The 23,356-nt window shown below is 41.7% G+C and overlaps 1 protein-coding gene across 1 annotated transcript in view; it reads left to right on the top strand.

The window, feature by feature from the left end:
* The first annotated feature begins 9,412 nt into the window (after positions 1 to 9,412).
* Positions 9,413 to 23,356, top strand: part of C3H2orf80 (chromosome 3 C2orf80 homolog) — a 17,945-nt gene continuing 4,001 nt past the window's right edge. The window contains exons 1-6 of the mRNA XM_081815467.1: positions 9,413 to 9,501; positions 12,073 to 12,203; positions 14,395 to 14,476; positions 17,010 to 17,092; positions 18,631 to 18,718; positions 19,126 to 19,197. Coding sequence (XP_081671593.1) covers positions 12,163 to 12,203; positions 14,395 to 14,476; positions 17,010 to 17,092; positions 18,631 to 18,718; positions 19,126 to 19,197 — 366 coding nt within the window. The 5' untranslated portion in view covers positions 9,413 to 9,501; positions 12,073 to 12,162. The remainder of the gene's footprint in view (positions 9,502 to 12,072; positions 12,204 to 14,394; positions 14,477 to 17,009; positions 17,093 to 18,630; positions 18,719 to 19,125; positions 19,198 to 23,356) is intronic.

A 23,356-nucleotide genomic window follows, 5' to 3' on the forward strand; every position in this document is an offset into this window, starting at 1 on the left:
AAAAAAAAAAAAGAAAGAAGCATATATTGCAACTAGCAAGCGTTCAACAAGTGCTCTGGTTAATTCGCCTAAACTGCTGTTTTTGCTGCCTTCCCCTCCTACTTCCAAGTCTAAAGTATCTCTAAACTCCACATATTTTTACAGCCAACCCCTCCCTCCCCACCACTCCTCTACTTCATGTAACACGGAGGGTGCGAGTTCATTTTCCACAGCTTTTCCCCACTATGGAAAATTTATTGTCATAAAGTGCTATAGAGTGTCATAAAGACTATAGTATTTTAATTCCCTAGCTCAAGAAAAATGGCAGGTCCTGCGGAGTTGAGAGTGGGGTCATTCCAGGGACAAGAGAGGACAGCAGACTTAGAGGGACTTAGCAGTCACAGAATGCAGGCTCATTCCTCAAACACACCACAAGAATGGTGCTATTCACGGGAGGTAAACTAGGAGTTGGTCAGGTCTCTCCTCCTATGTAAGCTCTGGGAAAGCCAAAGGGAATGAGTTTTAGGATTAAAAAATGGTTTCAGTTTCCCCTGCCTGAGTCTTTAACAAGGAGGGAAAGGCTTTTCCCCCTACAGTCCAGGTCAGATATTTACAACTGACCCACTAACGACTGTAACCACACGATGGGCAGAACACAAGCTACTGCTGAGGCTAGAAAGTGGGTCTTGCAAGTATTATGAATAAAACATGGCTTTATGAAAGAAACCTCATAGACAAGAAAGGAAATGCTTCCCTCAGAAACCACAAGTGCACAAAGACTGTTTCATCTCCTTCTGGATCAGAATCTGCAACCGAGAAGTTCAAAGACTGCTTTCAATAGCCCAAGGGTCCAGTGTACTCTGAAATAGTTGCCAAAATCGCTCCTTGGCTGTTGGTACAAAATCCTGGTGATCCCCCAATCGCACCAAAAGAATCAGTTGATTATCAGACTCTACACTCAGTGTCTCAGGAAGGGGAAATAGAGACAGCCATTCTAACGGTTTCCATCAATATTGAAATGTACCTATCCCTTGATTTGGCAAATCCGCTGCAGGAAATCTATCTTAGGGACATGCTTATTCACAAAGTTAAATATATATTTATATAAAAATGCCGCTGCAGAATTGCTTACCATAGCAAACAATTAGAAACTACCTAAATGTCTCTTTCTAGAGGAACGGTTGAATGTCTTATGATGTAATACAATGGGACAGGCAGAGAAGTAAAAATAAATAGATTTATGTGTCCCAGTAAGGAGAGCTTTCTAAGGGGTTTTTAAGGGGGTGGGGAAACTACACAGAATATCGCTATAATCCCATCACACAGGTGTCTACTAGAAGATAGTGGTGTAAAAGAAGTATAAGGCAATCATGTATTCATTCAAAAGATTTATTTAGCAACAACTATGTGCCTTTTATTACTCCAGTTATGGAGAGACAATGATGAATAAAATAGAAAATCTCTTCCTTTAAAAAAAAAAAAAGAAGAAACAAATGCCACAACTGTTTTTATATTTACCTACGTATGTAAAGACTTAGTATACTGTCTTCAGTGACACATACTGAAATGTTCAGAGTGCTTACGACTAGAGAAAAAAGTTTGCTGGGGAAATGGAGGGAAGCTGTAACATGTGATTCAATATCTCTCTATACCATTAGAGCTTTCAGCAAGAGTGTATTTGAGCATTTCTGGAATCATTTTAACTAATTGCTTTTAAAAAGAAATGTAACAATAATTAAGTTAACTGGGGCAGCCCCTCTGGAAAACAGTATGGAGGTTCCTCAGAAAGTTAAAAATAGAGCTACCCTATGACCTAGCAATTGCACTGCTAGGTATTTATCCAAAGGATACAAAAATACTGAATCAAAGGGGCACATGCACCCCATTGTTTACAGCAGCAATGTCCACAATAGCCAAAATATGGGAAGAGACCAAAAGTCCATTGACAGATGAATAGATAAAGAAGATGTGGTGTGTATATATATATATATATATATATACTCTGCCATCAAAAAGAAAGAAATCTTGCCATTTGCAACAACGTGGGTGGAACTAGAGGGTGTTACGCTAAGTAAAAAAAGTCAGTCAGAGAAAGACAAATACCATATGATTTCACCTATGTGTGGAATTTAAGAAACAAAACAGATGAACATAGGGGAAGGGAAGGAAAAATAAAATTAGATAAAAACAGAGAGGGAGGCAAACCATAAGGGACTCTTAACTATAGGGAACAAACTGAGGGTTGCTGAAGGTGATGGGGTAACTGGGTGATGGGCATTAAGGGGGGCACTTGATGGAATGAGCACTGGGTGTTATATGCAACTGATGAATCACTAAACTCTATCCCTGAACTAATAATATACTATATGTTAACTAAATTTAAATAAAAAGTTTTAAATAAATTTAAATGAAAAGTTTTTTTTAAATAATTAAGTTAACTACTTTGACTATCCTCCCCAAATCTTATTTACTTCCCTATATATACCTTCTTTATAAAAATGGGATCTCAAAGAGAATATCTAAATCATGTACCTGTGGCAAATTCACACAAATCTAGGATTTCCTGAGTATATTCACCCAGGATCCTGGGATCTAATTGCTTCCGGAATGGAAGAGACTCCCAGAAGGAATTCATATAATGGACCAAGTAAAAATACTCAAGCTTAGTTTAAGGATTCTGCAGAACCATCCAAAAGGAGAGGGGTCATTTGTGAGTATATACCTGTATAATCCCAGGGGGTTCTCAGATTGCTTTCAAACACAGGGATTTATAACAAAGTCTTAGAGAAGGCTATTTAAAACACGAACCTACCAACAAAATCAAAATCCTCACAGTCTGAGTCAGCAAGAGCAACAGACAATAGTGCATGATATGCCATGAGGAAGAATGAACCCGGGCATATGAGGGGTGGTTTTTCTATTCCTGAGAGAAGTGACTACAGGATGGGTCTGACCCATGGAAACGGGTTGACATTACGATTCAGTCCTAAGAAGCTGAAAGTGACCTGAGTCTCAAGCCACACGGATTGAGGGAGGTGAAGGTGAAATGTTGGCAGTGACCAGGGAAGCAGGAGACCAACTACAGATGTGGTTGAATAAAACTACACAAGATTGCCAGGAGAACACCATGGAACTTTCTGAGCTTTGGGGAAAGGGTTTGTGGGAAACTGGGGTTTCCTCAACTCTGGAAAAGAACCAGTCTATGAGCACTGCTCATTATTACAACTGAAAGTCTATTACGAACTCTGCGCCAGCCTGATGGGGCTGAGGAAACCCAGGTTACCCTTAAATACCAAGTCCAGGGACGCCTGGGTGGCTCAGTTGGTTAAGTGTCTGCCTTCGGCTCAGGTCATGATCCTGGCGTCCTGGGATCGAGTCCCACGTCAGGCTCCCTGCTCAGTGGGGAATCTGCTTCTCCCTCTCCCTCTGCCTGCCCCTCCCTGGGCTCGTTCTCTCTCTCTCCGCCCACCCCCCATCTCCAGAAGTTTGAATCCATTTGAAATCTCCTGTGTGGTCCCTGTACAGTTGACAGTTAAAAACAAGGTCCTGAGCAGGAAGGGGAGAAGAAACTGGCAGGTGACTGGGGGATCTGAGGTAAGAAAGAAAATCAAAAGGGCTTCTGTCGGACTCCATGATGCCAAGATGAATTTCACTAGCTGTTCCGTGGAGCCAGTGAAGGGGGGGTGCTTCTTTTGCAGAGCTCCATCTCCAACTATTCATGAGATCAGTGATGCCCAACTACTGGGGAAATAAGGAGCGAGTGACAGAAGGGACGAGGAGGTGAGATGTGTTCTTTGATAGAAGCAGCTTCTGTACTATTTTCTGATTTTATTTGGGGAGAGTTGTACAAATCTTCTTGCTTCAACGTTACAAATATCCAAGGAAGGTGGGAAATGGTTCAGTTTACCAAAATGCGGTGACTTTTTTTCCCCAATGCTTACGCTAAGTTCTTTAAAGTCGGATTCTCCTTTTATTTTTTTTAAATTTTTTTAAAGATTTTATTTATTAGTCAGAGAGAGAGAGAATACAAACAGGGGGAGCAGCAGGCAGAGAAAGCAGACTCCACGCTGAGCAAGGAGCCCGATGCGGGACTCGATCCCGAGACCCTGGGATCATGACCTGAGCTGAAAGCAGTCACTTAACCAACTGAGCCACCCAGACATCCCTCTCCTTTATTTTTAAAGTAAAATTTGTTCTTAGATAAGAAAGCAATAGTAACTTGAAGCATGATCTTTTATTCCTTCTTATCAGAATAGTAGATTAATTTCTAAGTTGTTTGTCATTTTAAGAAAGATTATTGCAAAGGCACTATTTCAGGATGACTGTTGGTTTCTTGAAGGCAGGGTCCTTGTCCTATTCGGTTTTGTATCCTTTATGAGGGCGGTCACAGAGTAGAACAGCAATTCCATCTTTAGAGGTTTGCAGTGTAATAAGAAATGTCAAAATAGGTATATAAAAACAGTAGTATATTTTAAATGTTGACATTTAATACCAAAAATATTGATGGGAGAAAAAGACATAGATCCATGATGATCTAGGAATAAGATATGTGTTTAAAGTTGACAGATAAAAGTTGTGTCTCTGTTGCTTGCAGCCAAATGTCCTACATAATAGCCCTTGCTGCTACGTCTAAAATGGCCCCAAGGGAAATGGCAGCTGGTATCCACCAAAGAATATCACAGTTGCAACTCAAAATCAACTGTCAAGGTGAAGGGAATCAGAATATAGCATGCCAAAATATACTACTTTAGCATAAGGATTATTTTGATTTGAAGGCCATTGAGATAAATCAGACACAGGAAGAACTTGCTGCCCTCCATCTGCCTAAAAGCAGGGCATAAATTTCCCCTTTGAAGGTATCCTCTCCTGTACCTGGAAGAAGAGAACAATTGTTATTACCCAAGAGAGAGATAACACCAAGATGAATCTGCACAAATAAACCTGGCTAAATAATTATTATTCACCATTATTTTCCCCCATGTATTTCCTACTCACTTTCCCACAATTTATCATCCCTGGAAGCCCAAACACACTTTGCTTTGTCCAGGTATTTCTCCATAATTTTTTGCCCTGAGTTGAAATTGTATATAAGCCCCTGAGCCTAATCACTTCGGGTTTTCACTTTCCTGTGAAGCCTCCATGCCCATAAAAAATATTAATATCAATAGAAATTGCTATGCCTTTTCTCTTGTTAATCTGTCTTTTGTCAGTTTAAATCACAGGCCTCAGGTACATAACCTAAGAGGATAGAAGAAAAGGTTTCCTTCCCTACAAACATCTGCGTCAAAGCTACTGATGTCTAATGGCCAAGCGCTGATGTCTGAAATTAAGGCTGCCTCCAGTTTTGCTCTCAGGGCTGTTGATACTGCTCCCATCCTGGCAGAAGCTGTGGTATCATTCCTGCTCCCAACTTGTGCTCCCGATGTCCCATGGTGATCACAAAGCAAATATGCTTTTCATTTTCATTCACTCTTCTAGTGTAGTCCCTTCTATTGAGGATCCTGGCATGAATTTGGGGCTACATTTAGGAAAGTGTATCACTTAGGATGTCTTTTGCTAAAATTACTCTTAATCTCTAACTGCAACTGGCTTCAAAAATAAAAATTATTTTAGAAGTAAGAACTTTTTTTTTTAAAGATTCTATTTATTTATTTGTCAGAGAGAGAGAGAGTGCGTGTGAGGTCAAGCAGGGGGAGCGGCAGGCAGAGGGAGAAGCAGGCTCCCTGCTCAGCAGGGAGCCCAACACAGGATTCGATCCCAGGACCCCGGGATCATGACCTGAGCCAAAGGCAGACGCTTAACCAACTCAGCCACCCAGGCATCCCTAAAAGTAAGAACTTTAAGACATAAAAACCCATAACCAGAAGTTCTTTGGCTCTACCTTCATCCATTTCGTAGCTTCATCTTCAGACTGGTAATAAGTTGACTGTCATAGTGCTGGGCATCATATCTAGTGTGACCCTGACCAAAGGAGAAAAGCAGGCCATCTCTTCCTCATGTCTTTTTTGGGAAGTGAAGATAACTTTCCCTGAAACTAAAGGTTAGTATAACTGCCATAACGGAGCATTATGTAGGCTATTCTTCCATCTTTCACATGTCAGTAATTCACATGTCATCGGCATATTTGAACCCCTGGAGAAATTCAAAGAATATGGATGTCTGAGTCCTACCCCCAGAGATTCTGAGTTAATTGATCTGGGGAGTTTTAAAAGCTCCTCAGTGATTCTAAAGTACAGCTGATGTTGAGAACCACTGATGCAAACGGAATCTTGGTACAATTCTGTAACCCACGATCCCCCTGACTTGCCCAGATATGCTCAGACATGTCTAAATCCTATGGTGAGTAGTCAGTCTCTTATGTTCACAGGGAAGATTATTAAATCTCATCTCTTTTTTTTTTTTTTCATGTAAAAACTCTGTCCTCACGTATGCTGGCTTACCGTACGCTATTTATACGTGCATGAAGGTTTCTCCCCTACCAAATGGAAATGCTAAAAACACTGCCATCTGGTCCATCCCTGCTGACAAACCGCCCCCCTCGCATTGTTCAACCAATAAGGGCAAGAACATGCCTACGAATGAGAGAGCAAAGATTTTATCTGCTCAATGTGTTCAGAATTCACAGTACATTCAGGACATAAAAAATTTCCCCATATCAGATAATATTTAGTGAAAGTATAATAGGTGCAAAGCATTACTATGCGTCTCATTTGGGGAACGCAAAAATAGGAAACATAATGTTTACACTTTAGAAGCTTACCATCTAAATAAGGAGATTCAGTATAAACCCACTAAGAGAATACTTTTAAAGAACAAAAGATGAATAAATACAACTGAATAAGATGCAAAAACTGTACTGTTAATAACCATTCTGTAAAAGACCTATGATGTTCCAGGCCAAATATATATATATGACATTTCTAATGTTTGGAAACCTATGAGATAGTTTTTCATTGCACTTTACAGAAAAGGGAAATAAAGTGCAGAAATTGAGTAACCTAACCAAATCACATAATTGTCACTTCATTGTCTTACTATGTGGTAGTGTTATTTTTCAGCAATTTAAATATAGGTTTTGATGAAGATGAAAAATTCCTCTCTACAATCTGTGGAAACGTTCCACAGTGTCAAGTCAGTATATTATATGCAGATATCCCGAATATTATAAGAATCTTAGGAAGTTTAAAGAATACATTAAAAAGTCTGGTGAAGGGGTTGCCTGGGTGGCTCAGTCGGTTGAGCGTCCGACTCTCGATCTCAGCTCGGGTCTTGGATCTCGGGGTTGTGGGTTCAGGCCCCACGTTGGGCTCCATGTTGAGCATGGAGCCTACTTAAACAAACAAACAAAAATCTCTGGCAAAGACACATTGCCTGGGGAGTCAGACCTGATAAAGTGGATTTTTTTCCTCTGGCATATTACTCCCCTTTTCGTCCCTTGGTTTCCTTATGTATAAAACATGGAGGGCGCCTGGGTGGCTCAGTCGGTTAAGCGGCTGCCTTCGGCTCGGGTCATGATCCTGGAGTACCGGGATCGAGTCCCACGTCGGGCTCCCTGCTCGGCAGGGAGTCTGCTTCTCCCTCTGACTCTCCTCCCTCTCATGCTCTCTGTCTCTCATTCTCTCTCTCGCAAATAAATAAAATCTTTAAAAAAAAAAAAAACATGGATATTATTTTCACATCTGCCTCTGGGATATGCTGTGAGAACTGAGAATTTCTCACTGTGGTATGGAAGTGCTTTGGGGGGTTGTGTTGTTTTGTTTCAATTTAATGTCTTGACAATCAGTATAAGAAGAGGTGGGTTTTTTTCCCAAAGCTAAAGCAGCTGAGGCAAAGGGCTCCTCACTTTCTTGGGTTCTTCAAAGGCTGGAAGAGTTCTGTATGGGGGAAGCAGGAAGAAGCAGCATAGTTGCAGCCTAGGCATCACCCTCCATGCCCTGGTGGCTGCTCCGGCTTTGGGACAGGGCAGGTACACTGTTAGATTTACCTCCAACGGTGTTGGTTCTTGGCAACCAGTAGCCCCTGTTGGTCCATTGAGCACCTGGACCCTCTCTGGGTCTCCAAGGACTGAAGCTGGGGAGGAGAGCACTGGAGTTGATAAGTCTTGGCTGAGTCGGACCAGCTGCAGCAGCTTCTGCTGGGGTGGGAGGGAGACGGGGAAGGAAGGCAAGGGTGAACAGGCCTAGCCAAGGTCAAGGCTGAAGTTCTCCAGGGTTGTCCCTTGGGCAAGGAGCATCTCGGGGGAGCAGGAAATTGTGGCAAACATTAGAGAGCAGGCATCACTAACAGGGAGCCAGTAAGCTGAAAAACAACTTTTCGTTTATTCTAATATTTTATTCATAATTTAAAACAATTGTAAACAACCACACTCGAAGAAAGACTGAATTATCTTTCTAATCTCTCAATGGAAAATAATATTACAAGATCTTGGTCATGTTAAGAAGTCATCAAAAAGTATGTAAGAAAAGAGAATTTTAGGCTAGTTCAGTTAATAATAAAGATAATGCTGTGATTTTTTTCCCTATTTTTTAATGTGTGGCATTTGTCAGCTGTGCGATTAATGGTTCTAAAAAACATTCAATTCTGTATTCACAATTCTGCATTTTTTTTTTAATTTCATAAAATTCAAATGGTATAAACTTTAGGCTCACAAAGCCTGGAAACGTCTGGGTATACTATCAATTCAATGTGGAGTGAACAACTAGTCTATGAAAATCCAAATCTGGAGTTCTTACTGTCACTCCTGGAACACCTGAGACTTGGGCAGGGGAGAGGAGTGGAAGCGATACGGACGCCCAGGCGCACAAGGACCAGAACAAACTCTGCTCTGTCCGGGGGCGTAGAGTTGATGCACGTAAAGGCCACGGTGCATTTCGGTCCTCTTCTAAGAGCCGTGGGAAACCGAGAGCAAGCTTTAAGCAGGGGAGGAAGTACTTAGGATGAGGAGGCAAGTGTGTGAGCAGGGAGACCACTTAGCAGGGGGTAAATGGTGATACTTTGCATCAGGGTGATGGTTCTTCAGGACTCCCACCACTTTGTGTAGAATCATCCTGAGTGCTTCTGGGCATCCGAAGTGTGCAAGGAATGACAGGTTCTTTGGCTTCCCCAGCAATCCCTGCTCAGTCGGTTGACTCCTGAGTCTGCAGCCAAGTGCTATAAACCCCCCGGTGTGTGTGGTGGGGGAGCGGGGGGGGGCACTTCTCGCATCCTCTCGGCTTTCCGATTAATCATTTAGGTGGGAAACCGAAGCCTACTCAGGTAAAAAGATATGTGAACTCCAGGTCAGGATCACAGTCCTGCCCTAAATATATGACATTCTTTCCCCTGCAGGACGGCAAGGGTGAGGGGGGCTGGGTAAAAACAAATTATTTTCATTCAGTCACTGTTTCCTAGCAACCAAAAAAAAAAAAAAAGAAGCATGTGCTTTCCTGATGTCTGTGAGCACCAGCCCAAGCCCATGATGTTCGGGGCTCCAGCACGCCTCCAGAAGCAGGGAGAGAACAAAAGCTCCGGAATCAGTCTCTGGTTGGTGAGAGATTCTGAAAGGGGGATTTGTTAAGAGCTGGGCACCTAATAGAACACCATCTGAGAGTCCTGTATCATAGATGTAGGGGAGAAGACAGGGGATCTGCATGGAGTGTACAGATATTCAGGGCAGGATGTTCTTACAGAGCAAGGCTGTGACTTCTGGGGGGTTGGTTTCTATGAAAGAGCTAATGCCTAAGACAGCTGACCTCTTTCCATTAGCTCTTTTGAGTGTATTTCCAGCCAGAGTCTTGTTTTTTGTTAAAGCTCTATACTATAGATGGAAAAGAAGAGTGACTGGCTGAATTCAAATTTAAACTAAATAGTCTTTGCAAATGGCCTCCTTTCAACCAGGCAGAGCTCCTCTATACCTGTAAGTCACTGAACTCCACGGCTAGAAGGGACCTCTCCAGTCATTCGATGATTGTTTTACAGAAGAGGAAACACACAACCACAGAGACACAAATTCACTTATCCAAGGTGACACAGCTAGCAGATAGGTTTACTGGGTCTTTGGACCTCCTGGGGTGGGACATGCTCATATTTTAAAGATTTCCACGTTTGTATATTATACCACATTGAATGATGGTCCGGGGCGGGGGGGTCTAAGAGGAAACTGTCACAGCGGCCAAGAGACGCATATTTTATCCTTTGTAAGTCTGAAAATCAAAGGGTTGCCTCCGAATTACAAACAAGAATGGGTTAAAGCAAATGCTAAGTCTTTTGCTTTTTAAAAAGGCATCAAAGCTAAGGGAGCCCACCCACCCTCTTGTCAAGGAATTGAGATAAGACAAATGTTCTACCAACAAATGCTTTTCTAACTTAGTGAAGTAGAAGAATCACAATGCTAGCCTTTATGAAGTTTCGAGTGCTAGGTTGTTGTTGACGACGTTAGCCAGGCTTATCATTTTTTAGACAATACCCAGAACTGGGGTGCAGAAGAGCCAAGAGGCTTGGCCACAGCCACACCAGTCAGTCGGTGGCGCAGTGGACACCACATCCCAGCATCTGGCCTCCCCAGTCCAGTGCTTTTCCTTCTAGGCTACGAGGTCCTCTCTCTGGCTTGTAGTATTCTCTCCCGGTGGGCTCTCCCATAGAGAGCTATATTACTATCTGTGTGGTTCATTCATTTCCTATAGAATGCTCTTACTTTGCCTCCTCCTTTCACCTTTATCTTTTCCACATCCCATCCAAGACTGAAGCAGACGTAGCGGCCACAAGAAGGTCCAATATAATGAAATCGGTCTGGTGAAGAAGTCATTTAAATTAATGACATCCTGTTTTCTCTCTGCTTATTGTTGATGAGCTGAATCAAATAAAGCTTAATGTTTATAGGCTGCAATTTTTTTTTAAAAGTTTCTAAAGCTTTATTTATTCCAACCGTATTTATAGTAGTGATTTAAAAACACATGCACAATTTCAAAAGTACAGTAGGTAATATAATGAACATCTGTGGATTTATCTTCCCAGAGTCAATAAATGTTAACATTTTTTTTTATTTGTGTATTAGGGTTCCCCAGAGAAACAGAAAATATATGTATATATGTGTATACATGCACAGAGAGATTTAGTTTAAGGAATTGGCTCACGTGATTGCAGCGGCTTGGCCGGTCCCAAATCGGAAGGAATAGGTTGACAGGCTGGAGACTCAGGGTAGGGTTCTCCTGGCAGGATTCCTTCTTGCTTGGGAGAAGTCGATCTTTTTTCAAGCCTTCAACTGATTGGATGAAGCCCAGTCACATAATGGAGGGTAATCTGCTCTACTCAAAGTTCACTGATTTAAATGTTAATCTCATCCAAAAAAACACCTTCACAGAAACACCTGTCATAATTTTTGACCAAATCTTTGGGCACAGTGGCCTAGCCAAGTTGACACATAAAATTAACCATCACAATTTGCTTTTGATCTTGTTTAAGAAATAAAACATTACAGACATAGTCGATATCCTACTTATACCTCTCAGTGGGCACCCCATTTAAAAGTGATAATTTTTTTTTTATAAACTCCTTTTTGTGATTTCAAACCCCTTTTAATCCCATTACTTAAATTCCAATTTCTGGTTCAATGTGAGGGTAAGAACTGAAGACATGGCCTCATATTTGCCATGGTGACATCTTCTTTCCAGGACCTTCTGGCCATAGGAAGTTGTACATGGGTTCTATAGAAAATTCCATTATGAGCCATTGTACCAAGGTGGATTCACTGGGAATCACTATGTTGAATACACACAGAACTTACATATTCAGATCACAGCATGTTTGGATGCTTCTATCCAAATAGTTTCATCTACTCTTACATGATCCATGACTGTTTTACTTGCTAGTTTATTGCAAGGATAAGTAAATGATGGATGTTGGGAAACTTGGAAAAAATAAGGGGTGTCAGACAAACTCAAGGTACAGTGCACTACCCTCCCACCCCCCAGCCAGTTTAATTATCATCTGGAACCTGCTGGATAAGAGGTCTGAGCTCTACACACTCCCGGATCCCTTCCAAAGCCTAGGACTCCATGACTGGTATTTGGAGTGATAGCATCCCTAACTCAAATTCTCTCTGATTTGCTGCTGTAGCTTATAGGCTCAGAGAGGCTGGGTCTTCCCCAAGGATACCAGGTACAGTGTAACCTACAGATACCTGCTCAGCTCGATAAGCCTTTAATCATGGAAAGAAAGCTCCTAAAGAAGGAAATGAAAAAGCTCCTGTAAGTATGATTGAGAATAAATTTTTGTTTATTACACTCGGCCTTCGGTGGGTTTCAGGTCATAGATGGTCTGGATATTGGCAGGAGGTGGGGGTGGGTAAAAATCTGAGGAAGAATCTATTCCTGCACTACAGGAGAAAGCCAGATGATCTAGTCTCTGCCTCCTGCCTGAGAAGTCTCACATGTGGTGCAAAGCAGGATGCTGACTCTCTTGGGAGGATGTTTCTGCCAGGATCGTGCATATCGTGCCTATCAGAGGCATCCCCATTCTAGAGCCTAACAGCTGAGCCCCCAGCCCAGACTGCCTGTACTGGCCAGGATGTGCCTTTAAAAGGGCCCTGTTGGTAAAAGATATAGGAAAGATTTCTGCAAAATGTACCCAAGGGCCCAGCATTTCAATTGCAGCTTTTGCCGCTGGTATTGTTAGTCTTACCGACTAAATAATTCATCTCCTTTCTCTTGACATCTGAACTTTTTTAAAAAAAAATAAAAACCAAACAAAATGTCAAGTTTTCCCCTGGAAAAAAAAAATTTCTCCTGTGGTAGCTTTTCTGTGACTTGGTACTTTTTTAAGAGGTTGGTGAAAATCACAGAGCACATAAAAAGGGGGGAAAAGGCTATTCTATTTCTTATATGTTTTAGGCACAACAATAATATCCTTTTGATCAAAGACCTTCTCACAGTCCCCATCAAATGTCTTTTCTCTGCCTACTATGGTAATTATTTTTAAACAAGTCCTTAAGAAATCCTGGAATAAAAAACATATGACTTTATACATATTTACATGTATGTGTTTGGAGGCTAATATAATATAATAAAAAAAATTGTTATCAGAAATGTCAATTCCTCCATGTAGAATTGGAATTTCAAAACTGATATAAGTATAATTTTATAACCAAAGAATACAGTTAGGCTACTCTAAATAGAGTATCTTGGAATTAGAAAGCAAAACTTGAGAATTTTTATCAATTTTAGCTTAATGACTCAGAAGAGCTTTCGGGAACCAGACACAAACTTACTCCCCCCGGCCCCCTCCGCCCTGGCAGTGGCTTGCCCAAAGTGCATGGTAAAGACCTTGAAAACAGAACCAGCCTTAGGTCCAAGTGTGGATCTGTGCAGATGGACCCTGGGGACCCAGAATCCTTTTTCCTTCATCGGGTCGCTCTTCCTCTTCCTGTCTGTCCTCCTGCCAGGGCCGCTAGGAAAGTATTGTACAAGACACACTGAAGTTGAATTCCTGGTTTGTTTTTATGCATAACTCCTCCTCGGGGTATTTGCATGCTAATGGAGGAAAAAAGGCCTTCGGGCAAGAGAACACATCCGTACAGAACATCATATAGTTGGAATTTTTCAACTTTGGACATTCTGAGTTTAACATGGGCAGCAAGGGACTCTTTGTTTTTTTTATTTATTTATTTTTAAGATTTTATTTATTTATTTGACAGATAGAGAGACAGTGAGAGAGGGAACACAAGCAGGGGGAGTGGGAGAGGGAGAAGCAAGCTTCCCTGCGAGCAGGGAGCCAGATGGGGGAGCAGTGAGCCAGATGCGGGGCTGGATCCCAGGACCCTGGGATCATGACCTGAGCTGAAGGCAGACGATCAATGACTGAGCCACTCAGGCGCCCCACCGAGGAAATCTTTGTTTTAAACAGTGGGTCTCGGGCGCCTGGGTGGCTCAGATGGTTAAGCGTCTGCCTTTGGCTCAGGTCATGATCTCAGGGTCCTGGGATCGAGTCCCGCATCGGGCTCCCTGCTCCTTGGGAGCCTGCTTCTCCCTCTGCCTTTCTCTCTCGCTCTGTCTCTCATGAATAAAAAAAAAAAAAAAAAAAAAAATCTTTAAAAAAAAATAAAAAAAAAAACAGTGGGTCTCAATCCTTTTGGTTTTGGGAAATCATTTCTGCATGTGGGAATGTGTCACGCCCCCCACCCCCCGGCGTTCCTATCAATTCTGTTCCTATGTGAATATTTATTTTTAGATAAATGTGATTGAAGTTCTTAGTGGTTAGACGTTTTAAAACCTATACATTGCAGGATTGCTATTTAAATCAAAATGAGTATCAGTTGAGGTACCAGAGGCACCAGTGACTTTGTATTTTGGTGGAGGAGGGAGGGACTGGGAAGAACGCTCTTCTGCAGACAGAGCTCCCCTCTCATTCCCAATGGTTCAATGCTGCTCTCTTGCTTTTAAGGGGAGATTATATTGGCATCAGACTTCGGGAAAATGAATTTGACCCAAAAGGAAGAAGGCAACTCACCTTTCTAGATGATATGGTAAAGAAAGGCATGCCAATGCAAGTCACATTTGTGTTATTTGTGTTCAGGGGTCGGAAAAAGGATCTAATGTAGATCATGAACAAGGCTAATCTCGATCCTCCCAGAATGTCCTCTTCCTCATCTTCTCATCCTAGGGCCCTCCACATGGCCTTTTCGACTCATTACACTGAAAGCAAAAAGAATGAGAAAAAATAAGTCATGAGACTTTTGCTATTTGCTCTTTCTCTCCCAAAAAAGATTAAAAAGCAAATGAGTGAAAGGTTAAATGTTAGATACATGATGTTAAAAATTTTTTTTGACAAAATGACTTATGTATTTCTCTAATATAATAACGTTTTCTTTTGTTTTTTACCATTTGCATTCATGGAGAAAACCACAGAATGAATGAACAATCCTAAAATCTTTCCTCATTATTCATGTTGAAACTCAGATTCATGTTATGTAATGGAAGTTCACTTCACAGAAATTAAGGAAGAAATTATATAAAGATCTAATTCAAAAGAAATGAGTAAACCCTCAGCGTTTTTTATGCTTACCTGTTTACTCCTCTTGCACTTAGAAGGAAGAAAGTCTCTCTCCCCGCCCCTCCCCCTGCCTGACCTCCCTGGAGCCGTATAAGCAGTTCAGCCTTGGGGTTCTAAAGTGCTTCCCTGTGCACGTTAAATGGAGAAATTAAATCAATTAAATAAATGCTTCTCAAGCTTTAATGAGGTCTTAGTGCAAGGCCCTTTTGATTCAGGAGGTTTGGGTGGGGCTGGGAATTTACATTTGTGATGAGCAAATAGGAGATGCCAAGGCAGCTGGTCCACGCACCAACCTTTGGATTAGGTTTCAACCACTGATCATGGTTCTTTTTTGTTGTTGTTCACTTTCTAGTTTGGTTTAGTTGCTGAAAGAAATAAGTACAGTTGACCCTTGAATAACACGAATTTCAACTGTGTGGGTCCACTTATACACGGAATTTTTTTTATACAGTACAGTACTGCAAATGTATTTTATCTTATGATTTTTTTTTTTCTTTTTAAATGGTTGGTGTTTTATTTCTTTAAGATTTTATTTATTTATTTGACAGAGAGAGAGAGACAGTGCGAGAGGGAACACAAGCAGGGGGACTGGGAGAGGGAGAAGCAGGCTTCCCGCGGAGCAGGGATCCCGATGTGGGGCTCGATCCCAGGACTCTGGGATCGTGACCTGAGCCGAAGGCAGACGCTTAACGACTGAGCCACCCAGGAGCCCCATCTTATGATTTTCTTAATAACATTTTCTTTCCTCTAGCTTACTTTATTATAAAAATGCAATATATAATATATATAACATATAAAATATGTGTTAATGGACAGTTTATGTTATTGGCAAGGCTTCCAGTGAACAGCAGGCTATTAGTAGTTAAGTTTGGGGGGAGTCAAAAGTTATAAAAGGATTTTAGACTGCAGGAATTGGTGCTTCTAACCCCTGGGTGTTCAAGAGTCAACTGCACATTGTTTAGACAGTGTTAGAACCTTAGAACCCATCTAAAACCCCCAAAACAAAACCAACCTTCCCTTTTCTGGAGGTGGGGAGAGAGTGGAGAGAAAAGGAAGATTTTGACAGGGACAAGGTGAATATGCTTAGAAATTACCAGAAAGATGGTCAATAGCATAGGAATGAACATTCGAATCGGTCCTCAGCTTTTTACTGTGTACAGGACTCTTAGCAAGCCACTCAGTTGGAATCTACCTCCAGTCCTTTGCTCACCCTGGCCCCTCCACCCAGGATGTCCTTCTTCACCTATAGAATTCTCCTCGTCCTGTTCTTCACGCCCCAGTTCCGCTGGGACCTCCCCTCAGAAGCCTTCTAATCTCCCCCTGACTCTCCTGTGCTCCTGGGAGTGCATTTCTGATGTTCGCTCACAGAATTGAAAATCATTCTCTGTGGCCCTCTTCCCCCACCTTCACCCTTTTCTATTTTAAAATTTGAGGAAACTGAGGCCCTGAGAGCATCAGTTGCTTACCCAAGGATATACTGTGAGTTGTGGCAATATCTAGATTTAAATCTAGATTCCCTGATTCCTAGTTTCTTTTTTTTTTTTAAGATTTTATTTATTTATTTATTTGAGAGAGAGAGAGAGCATGACTGGGGGGAGGGGACAGAGGGAGAGGGAGAAGCAGACTCCCCACTGAGCAGGGAGCCTGACGTGGGACTCGATTCCAGGACCCCGAGATCATGACCTGAGCTGAAAGCAGACGCTGAACCGACTGAGCCACCCAGGTGCCCCCCGATTCCTAGTTTCTTTCCAAGAATCCATCCTTTCTTTTCCTGTCACCGTGAATCAAAAATTAAAAAACAGCCCTAGTGAGAGGAAAACGTAATGACTGAAGATCTCTAAATAATCTGTCTGAGCATCAGGTTACTGGACATAGAAGATGGTCCTCACATTGTGGACATGACAAAATAATAGCCTAGGCTTAACAATGCCATTGTCATTGGGTCCAGGGGGTGCTCCAGGCAATGTCCAAGCCCCTCCTTTGCTGTCTGTGCTTCCTGCTTCCAGGCACACTATGACTTGGCCATCAATGTTGCTTTGCAATGGCTGGATCACTCAGAAGACTTAACTTGGCTGGAGTGGGAAAAAGTGTGAGTTGAAATAGTATTTTTTCCTTCTTCTTTTTTAAATGTATGACTATGAGTAGCGATAGAGAAAGCTTCTGTCTGGCATCTTCCACCATGAGGCACTCTGATTTGAAAACGCTGCAGGGTGAGTATCCCTCGCCAGCTAGATACCTGAAGAAACCCCACAGTTGTCAACATAGACATGTTTTCATACTTTGCAACTCTGCTGATTGATTTCTGTCAGATGATCTTTCTCACACATAATGTTGTGTCTTAGAAATATAACTGTGCTTTATTGTGCATGTGTCGTGATTTTTTAAAATGGTCAATTCTGTGGGTAAAGGCTGCGGTTGTTTTCAAAGGACTATCAAACACAATTTCTAAAGCATTTAACTAGATAGATCCCTGAGCTGAGCTATATGAACTACAGCTGTTCGAATCCTTTCCAGGATTATCAGCATGTTCATGTGTGCCAGGCAGACTCACTCAGTTGGTAAGAATAAGGAACTAATGAGACCAGGATTTAATAGCTTCTTCCAGAGGCCAGCTATTTTTTCTGTTCCATTGCCTTAGAACACATACCTTGTCCTGGATAGCTATATCAATTAGGGTTTAGTTGTAATAAGCAGAAAGTCCAGCTTGAACAGACTTAAACACACCGCCAAATGGGAGGGGAGTAGGAATTTATTAACTTTATTTGAAAAGTCCAGGGGTAGGTTTACATTAGGCATGGCTTGATTCAAAACTCAAATCATGTCATCAGGATTTACTTCTAGACTATTTCCTCTGGGTGGACATTCTTCTTTTTTTTGAGAGAGAGAGAGAGAGAGGGCATGTGTGAGCAGGGTGAGGGGCAGAGGGAGAGAGAGAGAGAGAGAATCCCAAGCAGGCTCCACACTCAGCACAGAGCCAGCCCAACATGGGCCTTGATCTCAGGACCTGATCTCAGGACCCCGAGAAATCAAGAGTCAGGTGCTTAACTGGTTGAGCCGCCCAGCGGTGGACATTATTCTTAATTTTAGCCCATTTTATCACAGTATTCAGTCCATAGGAGAATAGATTAAGAAAGAAGTCACAGAATTGTGTCTCAATTGTGTCTCAGCCCCTGACTTGTCCAGAGGTTGAGGGTGAGAGGAATGGAATACTCTGACTAGCTTAGTCCACAGTGTATTTTCCACCCGTGGAATCTAGGGGTGTTTGTGGCTTCCCTAGAAGCAGATAGGCTTACAGTGGGTAAGGCAGTTCTCCCCAGCAAGAAGGGAGAGTTCTGCCACAAGAAGGGGAAGAGGATACAGGTTGGCAAAACCATAATTGTCCACCATAGTGGCCAGTGTTTGAGAGCTGTGAAAACATAGAAGGCAAATTCACCACCATTGTTAGAAGATTCAGAATTCAAAGTATGTACTTTACTGATGGCAGACTGATCACCTCAGTTTTGTAAATAAGTGCATAACACATGGCCATTGGAGATTAATTATGGATTATTATTATTATAAGCTTACCAGGTGTCAAAAAGAACAAAAATAAACCTTCCACTGTTATTTATTCATATTCCCCCTTAGGAAAATGCCATTTCATGACAGACCTGTTTATCCAAATCGGAAAGAAAGAGAAGCAATGATTTTATCATCTTATGCTGGAATCCTAATGGTAAGGAAAAGAACACTATTTGCATATATGGAGATTTTATATTTATTATGTGCATTTTATATTAATGCATATTTATTTTATTTTTCAACCGATCTTTCTGAATGCTTAGGATTTACTAATATTAAATGTTTCAGTTTTAAAGATATAGTAAAAAGTCTTTGACTTCTATATGGTATTGTGAAAACATTTATTTAAAAGGCAAAAAGCCAGAATGAAAGACATATATAATTAGATACTGTAGACTCTGATCTATCCATTTATTCAGAAGTTATTTATTTAGTGCCCATGCTATCCAGGCATGATACTAGACATAGCGGAGCTGTAATTGCTTTGTTTTGTAATGTAAGAAAAACCATGATATGATGATGCATTTGTTGGTGCTATTGTTTTGGTTTTTTTTTTAACAGAACAGTATCCCAATTGAGGAAGTCTTTAAAATGTATGGAGCTGATTCTTCTACCAGTTCTGGGGCTACTAAGGTAGGGGTGATCCGACACTATCAATAAAAGGGATTTTTAGAGAAAATTTATTTTATAAATTTATAATGTATTTTTAACATTTTCAACTGCATGAAACAACAGTTTTTTTATCAAAATGTACAAAACCAGATGTAGCCATATCTTACCTGGATAACAACTCTTTGTAAAATGATTTCCTTACGTGAGGGCTGTGTCAGTAATAACAACAAGTATTTTGCGTCAGGCTGAGTAGAGGCAACAAATACGGCACCAGGCTAACGGTCTAGATTCTGCCTCTGTTTCCGGCGAACAGAATTTCTCACCTACACATTTTGTAATGTAGGTTTGGCAAGTCCAGGGGCTCCTATTGCATGATGTACTAGAACATTTAGCACTAGGAGAAGATCTGCAAGGTTCAATCTCATGATAAATTTTGTAGTTCGTTACTACCACTCTTCTCCTTCACATGAGAGTCCTTTAAATCACAGCAGTAGAAGAAGCAACTATCAGAAGTCCAGTGACCTGAGCTCTGACACCGCTTCCACGGAGCCCTAGGTCCCTGTCTTTGAGTTTCCATATACCGATCTAAAAAAAATTTTTTTGAATATTCTGAATGATCTTTATAGCCAGTTCAATTTTTGCTATTTATGGACGTAGGCACATTTAGTAAACATTAAATACAAGCTGGTATTTAGAGGTGAACTACCGATTGGTTTACCTTTAGATACCTCTAGAAAAGGGAAGAGACAAGGGCGGGTAGTGCAGAAGGGGTGTGCAGGGAGGGAAGAGAGAATCCATACCCTCATACCCAGCTTTCTGCTCACACTGTCACTTCTGATGCCCCACTCAGACTTGGCAGGAAGGCCAGGGCAGGGGCAGGGCTATGACCACAGAAATGCCTGCCCCCCCTTGTTCTTTTACCCATGGACAATACAGCGAACAGTGGGGTCATATAAAATCAAGAGCTCACCAGGTCCAGCTTAAGAGTCAAGCATTTACTAAGAAGTGTTATAACTTGGAATCTGACTGTCCCATCACCTTAATCCCTATGTAAGCTGGCTCTCGTCCTAAGACTCAAGGTCCCTTGATCACAGAGGACATCAGCACCTTTCCTCTGATCACCCTAGTTTCAACCTCATTCATTCAATATAATTTATGTACAAGGGGTATAATGGTGAACAAGTCAGACAAGATAACTTTTCTCGTGGGTCTTATATCTTATGTTGAAGCTGCCATTCTACCTTGGTTGAGATATAAGCCACCCTAGGCCCAACGCTCCTCAGAGACCAAGCTGTCCTTGGCTTTTAAAGAAAGATCTTTTAGTTCCTTAGATAGCCAAGCAAACCAAAATGCTTCATTCCTCCTGGTTTTTTCGGTAGCTTTCTCCCTTCCAGACTGCCCTCTTTTCCCCTTTCCCCAACACACCCCCCAATATATACACATAAATATCTCAGTCCAACACCTTCTGGTTCAGCCACTGTGTTTTTCCACATCTTCTGGTGCCTGGGGATGGCTAGGGCAGGCATCAGGCCCTGACTGGTTGGCCTCAACTCACATGGTCAAAGGGCAAATACGGAAAATCACATCCTGGAGGGGATGGCCCTATGAACCCTTCCAGTCTTGGTTGGGTTATCAATCAAGAAGATTTGCAAACATGGTTGCCCAAGTAGCTCAGGCCATGTAACCAAGTAGCCAGGTTCATTTTAAAGGGCCAGACTAGGAAGCCATGCTGTTTAGAGGTGGGCTGGCCAATTTCTATCTATCCATCTCATCTTTCACTTATTCAGTAAAGAGACTTTATTCAGCACATTCTCTGTTTGGTTATGCACAGTCTCTGTCCTCACATCGCTGACCAAAATCAAAAAGCCCAGATGTGCACATGGACTACACAATGACCAGCTCGAAAGGGAAATAGATAATATCCTCATGGAGGGAGCTTTCCTTCAAACACCTGCATTTGTATATTGTTACAGGATATGACTGTCAGCTCCTTTATTGATTCGTAACTGGAAGGCAGCTTGGGGTAAGGGTTCAGCATGAGGATTCTGAAGCCGGGCTGCCTGGGTTTGAACCAACTTTGAGCAGAGGAATCCTGGGCAAGTCTTCTAAATTCATCATCCTTGATTTTATCATAAAAACAGGGACTAGAAAATGGGATTATTGTGGGAAATGAGGTGAATCAGTACCAGTAAAGCCCTTAGTGCTTGGCACATGGTAACCTCAAGACAATAACTATAGTTAAGGTTCTGGTACTTGGGATTTGAATACCTGATTTCCTCTATATTCCTGTAAATCAAGGTTTTTCAACATTTCAGTCCAGATAATTCTTTGTTGTGTGTGTAGGGGTGGAGCTGGGGGGCTGTCTTATGCATTGTGGGATGTTTAGCAGCATCGCTGGCCTCCACCCTTTAGATGCCAATAGCTTCCCCCCAGTGTGACAACCAAAAACGTCTCTCAACTTTGCCAAATGTCCCTTAAGAAGCAAAATCACAGCTGGTTGAGAACTACTGCTCTAAATAATTAAATCGCTCATCAAGCATCCTTATATATTATTAACATAATATAAGCTTTGCCTATTTTAGACACTGAATTATCACAAAGGGTACGATACCATTTGAGCTACAAATACAGAGTCTAAGGATCACCTACCCTTGTGGACCTCACAAGATCCTCCAGCTTCAAGAATGCCAGCCCAGGCCTTTCTATTGCGGCTATGTCAGTTCAATTCAGGGACCTCCTCCACATCTTAAACAAGAAATTAGTAGAACCTCTCTATGGAAATGTAGCATTTCAAAGATTAAATTGTAAGAGCTATTTTAAAACAGTCTTTCGAGGTTTAACATAATTTCAAAAAAATTGTTCGAAAGAAGTTATTGACAAAGATTCTTCTCTAATGGCTGCATATATCTGAATAAACTTTGATTCCTTTAGATAACATGTCTCCTAAGCAACAGCTAAAATCCTCTCTAAGCAAGAGCTTAAAGCCCTGTAGAATACTAATTAGATTATGGAAAAGTTCCGGCCACTAGAATTGGAGGCATGATATAATACGGATTGTGCATAGGCTTGACGGCTTTCTTCAGGAGTATTTGCTGCCACCTGGTGACAGAAAGGCATCACGGGTCCAATGTTGTTCACCAATTCTATAATCCTCAGGTTCTACTCCTGAGAGGGAGCTGCTATTTGACGACAGGGAGCCATTTTTCTGCTGAAGACCTTGGACCTATAGAGAAAAAAATCAACTAAGGGTTTCACACAAATGACGGTATTTACGATTAGCTTCAGATAAATATAAAATCGCCTACTCAATTTCAAGCTGAAGAAAAAGGAGCATAAATCTGCCTTCAACACAGCAAGCGAGCAATAGAAATTTTCTTCAGTTCCATTTGTCAGAGAAAGAGGGAAAAAGGAAAGGGAAGCAGAGAGAGTAAAAATTAGTGTAACCGAGAGAGGAGGAAGACAAGGAGAGGTGGCTGGAGACCATCAGAACCTCTACTCCTTCTCTCTTTCTGCAGCCACACCCCAAAGTCTGAGGGGCCATCATTTAACTCCATCCTGAGTCCAAAACAGGTTCTGCAGAGGCAGACAGATCGGTGTTCCGTCCCAGCTCTGCCACTTTCTAGCTGTGTGGCCTTGGATAAGTTACCTAATTTCTCTGATTCCCAATTTCCCTATGTGTAAATATGCATGATTACACTTCCAAACTATACTAGGTCCTTCTGAGCATTCACACATATCAGGTGCATGATGCTGGGGTGGGGTGGGGAGCCTTCAACATTAAGTGTTATTATTTCCAAACCCACCCCCGCTCCTGTTTCCCATCCACAGGAGTCCATCGACTTTGCAGCAGGCACATCTTCCCACCTCACACCCTTCTGCAGCCCCAGCCTCTAGGCGCTTACTACAATAATCTGCCAAGTGTTTTGTCTTCTTGGAGGATGCTGATCCAGCCTGAAGTGTACAGAAGTGAAAAAGCATTTTCATGATAAGGAGAGGGACCTATTAGGTTTAAACAAAAGCTCAATATTGGCAGATCTTCATGAAGGGAGATGGAAAACCATGCTTTCGATATCCATTATGTCCAAATGAATACTTATGGTATATGTTTAAAGTATAAAACCCAAGCAAACAACAAATCCACCAAGGGGATGAAATGGAACAGTATCAACCGTTTGGGAGC

Source organism: Leptonychotes weddellii, chromosome 3 (genome assembly GCF_054177405.1).
Source record: "Leptonychotes weddellii isolate Sample4059 chromosome 3, ASM5417740v2, whole genome shotgun sequence".
Taxonomy (NCBI): domain Eukaryota; kingdom Metazoa; phylum Chordata; class Mammalia; order Carnivora; family Phocidae; genus Leptonychotes; species Leptonychotes weddellii.